Here is a 3736-nt window from a genome sequence, read left to right as displayed (position 1 = left end):
TTTGATCCGGTAGTCATTAATAATAAATAGTATACAATTTTTATGGATTAAGGAAGGCACCTTTGGATGCTGATGGGATTTTAATTATCACATGTTGGAATTGGCTTTGACTTTGGACACCCAGGCCCGGCATTTAAAACGGAAAGGCAATGTAAGGCAAGGTAATAATAAGTGAGTCAATAAGCCGCGCGCATGCGACGGCGTGACGCGCCATTAGTCGTATCGAAACCCACCGTCCACCACCTACTTTTAAACCATAACCTGCCACGACAGTGTACGGTAACACCCACTTTGCGTAACTATATTTGGTATCCTCGTTATTCTCACGCACGCACCATATTCTTTCGGAAATTATTATAATTAAATATTATATAAAATTAGATGTTTAAAAATTAAAAATAAAATAACATAAAATTCAGAGCTCAATACTTAATTTAGCTTGAGTTTAATAAAATTCAGCATAATAATTAATTTTAAGATTCATAATATATTAAAAGCAATAATGTAACTTATTAATAAAAATAAAAACTTGATAAATTTTGTAAAATATTCAAGTGGAATATTATTAAGCTCAAGCTAGACTTGATAGTCATTTTAATTGAACTCAAGTAGTTTGTGAGGATAAATATTTTATTTATCTCGTAATTACATTTGACTAGAATATTAAATAAGAGTAAACTCTCTCCACTATTTTTTTTCATTTGTAAAACATCAACTTGATATTTTACTCAAACAATATCGAATTTCTTATCAAATATATATAGAATAAAATAATTAGATTCAAAGCATCAACAAGACTTTAACTTAATAATAATGTGGAGATCTTGAGTCTTTAAGTACTAAAGATTAAATCTTATAATACGTGTATGTATGTTATACGTAGATTTTACCCATTTTTTTCAATTAATCGTATATTTTTCTTTATATAATTTTAATTTTACATCATAATTGATCGAATAAATTAATTTAATATTTATAATAGTTAGAATAAAATTAGTGTGGAAGCAAAGAAACTGGAAAAGACCGATCCAACCCCGTGTGGGTCCAAACAAAAATTAAACCACCAAACAAAAGGAAATTCTCCCACTTCTCTCTCTTGTTATAAGGTCCCTCTATCTCCCCCGCCTTTTCTTGTATATTTCTCTAAAAAAAACAGAGCTCCCTCCCCTGTTTTTTTTTTTTTTCACAAATTTTCTTCTAATTTCATAGCTTTCCCTCAAAACTCCACTCCAAAAACCTCTAGATTTGCTTCATCAAACAAAAACAAAAAAACCAGCACCTTCAACACCCGTTTTGGATTTTCTCGTTGCATAATCGAAGTAAAAAAAGCTCGCTCTCTCTGTTTTTGGTATGGGGTCAAAGATCATTAATTCGAATCCGATTCTTTTCAATAAAATCCATATTATTAGCTGTTGAATTCAGTTTCCAGATTCTAACTTTGGGTCTTTCTCTTTTTTTGAAACTTGACCTTATTTGAATCTGGGTCGTTTGATTTTGAGCTTTTGGGGATTATTGAAAGTCTTTGTGTTTTTCGACAGAGAGAGCGAGCGAGGGATTTTCAGTGGCTGTTTAAAGTATTTATTTTATCAATGGCTGCTGCTGAAAACAGTGGTGAATTCAACAAGGGTGTTGGTGATGTGCAAGATTGGGAGGTTGAGAAAGGGAACGAGCTTGATTTTGGGTTCGAGAAGCGACAATGGAAGCCAGTTTTTGGTGAAGCTTCCATGTCGCAAAGGCCTAATAAGAAGATTACTCAACGTCAAGAACCTGTTCGATCAATTGCTTCAATGGCGGACCAGTCATCTTCGTTACCTTCTAGTTCGCCTTCATTAACTCTTTCTTTACCTTCTTCTTCTTCTTCTTCATCGAATGCTTCTTTGCCTTCTTCAAGAATGGTTTTCCCTTTCGCTTTCGACGGGACTCAGAATCCTGTTTACTTTCCTCATCCGATGTTCCAGCCGTTGCCGCAAAGTCAGCAACAAATGATTTCATTTAGTCCCCAACAGCAGCAGCAGCAGCAACATGGTTTTGTTTACCGGCCGTTTTTCGCTGGAGAATCATCGCCGGTACCGCCTACACAACTTCCGCAGCCGTCACAACAGCAACTTCTTCAATATTGGAGTGATACATTGAGTCCGAGAAGGAGGATGATGATGATGAGCCGACTGGGACAAGACGGTAGACAATTATATAGGCCACCATTGCAGCCTATAAATACAACCAAGCTTTACCGAGGTGTAAGGCAAAGGCATTGGGGCAAATGGGTAGCCGAGATTCGTCTCCCTCGAAACCGAACTCGTCTCTGGCTCGGCACATTCGACACAGCCGAAGATGCCGCGTTAGCCTATGACCGCGAGGCGTTCAAGTTGAGAGGAGAGAATGCAAGGCTCAACTTCCCTGAACTTTTCCTCAACAAAGATAAAGATACATCCCCAGGCCCAAGCTCAACAGTTCCACCACAAGACGAGTCAAAAGAGCCTAATTCGCAGTCAACCGAAATGGAAGCGATGCCACCACCATCTCAAGGAGATAATAACCCCGATAGCGATTCGGGGTTAGGGTCTAGCGAGGCAACAGCGAGCGACGAGGTGCAGATGGCAGCTGAAGGGTCTGGTTCGGGTTCAGGTTCTCAAGAACTAGTGTGGGGAGACATGTCCGAGGCTTGGTTCAATGTAATACAAGAAGGTTGGGGTCCAGGGAGTCCAGTTTGGGATGATTTAGACACCTCAAACAACTTACTTTTACCTTCAAATCTCCCTTTCCCTAATCAAAATCATCACCAATTCGGTGACACTTCTCCATCTTCCTCCTCTTCTTGTCCCATGAAATCCTTCTTTTGGAAAGATCATGATTCTTAAAACCATCCACTTTGAACTGCTTCGGTCTGAAAATCTCCCGATGTCGAATTTTCATGCCATCTTTATTGTCATTTCCAATCACTGGCTGCAGATTTTTTTGATGAAATCAGCCACTGATATTAGCAGATTCTTCACCAAAAACCAACCATTTGCTCCACTTTATTTCTTTCCAATGATTCAATACACACACATATGTGTGTGTGATTCTCCATTTTCTTCTCCATTTTCATGAAACCTGCAAAAGAAAAGTTTGACATATTTTCCAAACTTTCTTTTGGCAGTGATTTGCTATTATGCATTCATGGTTTGGTTATTACAGCATGTTTTTAGTGTCAGTTAGTATCAAATAAACAACCATATTTAGTTCTCTTTTTTTTTTTTTGTTTTGGTCTGTTGATGTAATGTTGGTTATGTAGTTTATTGAATCCAATTAGGGCATTAGGGGACAGTTTGGTGATCTCCTTTTCTCAATTGGTCCAAAAATCCATGGTGAGCTTTATTTTAATGCTCAAAGACATGGAGTTTCCTTAAAATTCATCTTTGTCTTTTTTTTATTTTTCTTGTAATAGTAACCACATTTTCCACTATTTACCTTTCTTAGTAGTTTTTTTATATATGTATGATAAAATAATAACAATAATACAATGATATATAAAATAGTAACTTGGAGTTTAAGAATTATATAATAAAAATAGTCGAATTAGATAAAATTTATTCATGACAATTGTGTGTAAGGAGACTTGAATTTAGATACTCAAAGACTTAGAGTTTCAATTTTTGCTTAACAATTTTAAAACTAAATTGATTGAATAACCTTTTGAAAGTTTCATTAAATACAAAATACATATCTTCCACTAGTTACAATGTAGAATCAATTA

At 36.1% G+C, this 3736-nt stretch overlaps 1 protein-coding gene across 1 annotated transcript; it reads left to right on the top strand.

Moving 5' to 3' along the window:
* The first annotated feature begins 1104 nt into the window (after positions 1-1104).
* On the top strand, positions 1105-3391 carry LOC108482148 (ethylene-responsive transcription factor ERF053-like). The gene has a single exon (XM_053031852.1). It carries the CDS (start codon positions 1590-1592, stop codon positions 2856-2858), a length of 1269 nt encoding a protein of 422 aa, XP_052887812.1. The 5' UTR covers positions 1105-1589; the 3' UTR covers positions 2859-3391.
* The last annotated feature ends 345 nt before the right edge of the window (positions 3392-3736 follow it).

Source organism: Gossypium arboreum, chromosome 1 (genome assembly GCF_025698485.1).
Source record: "Gossypium arboreum isolate Shixiya-1 chromosome 1, ASM2569848v2, whole genome shotgun sequence".
Classification (NCBI taxonomy): domain Eukaryota; kingdom Viridiplantae; phylum Streptophyta; class Magnoliopsida; order Malvales; family Malvaceae; genus Gossypium; species Gossypium arboreum.
The sequence above is the reverse complement of the archived record's forward strand: the minus strand, read 5'-3'. Positions and strand labels throughout refer to the sequence as shown.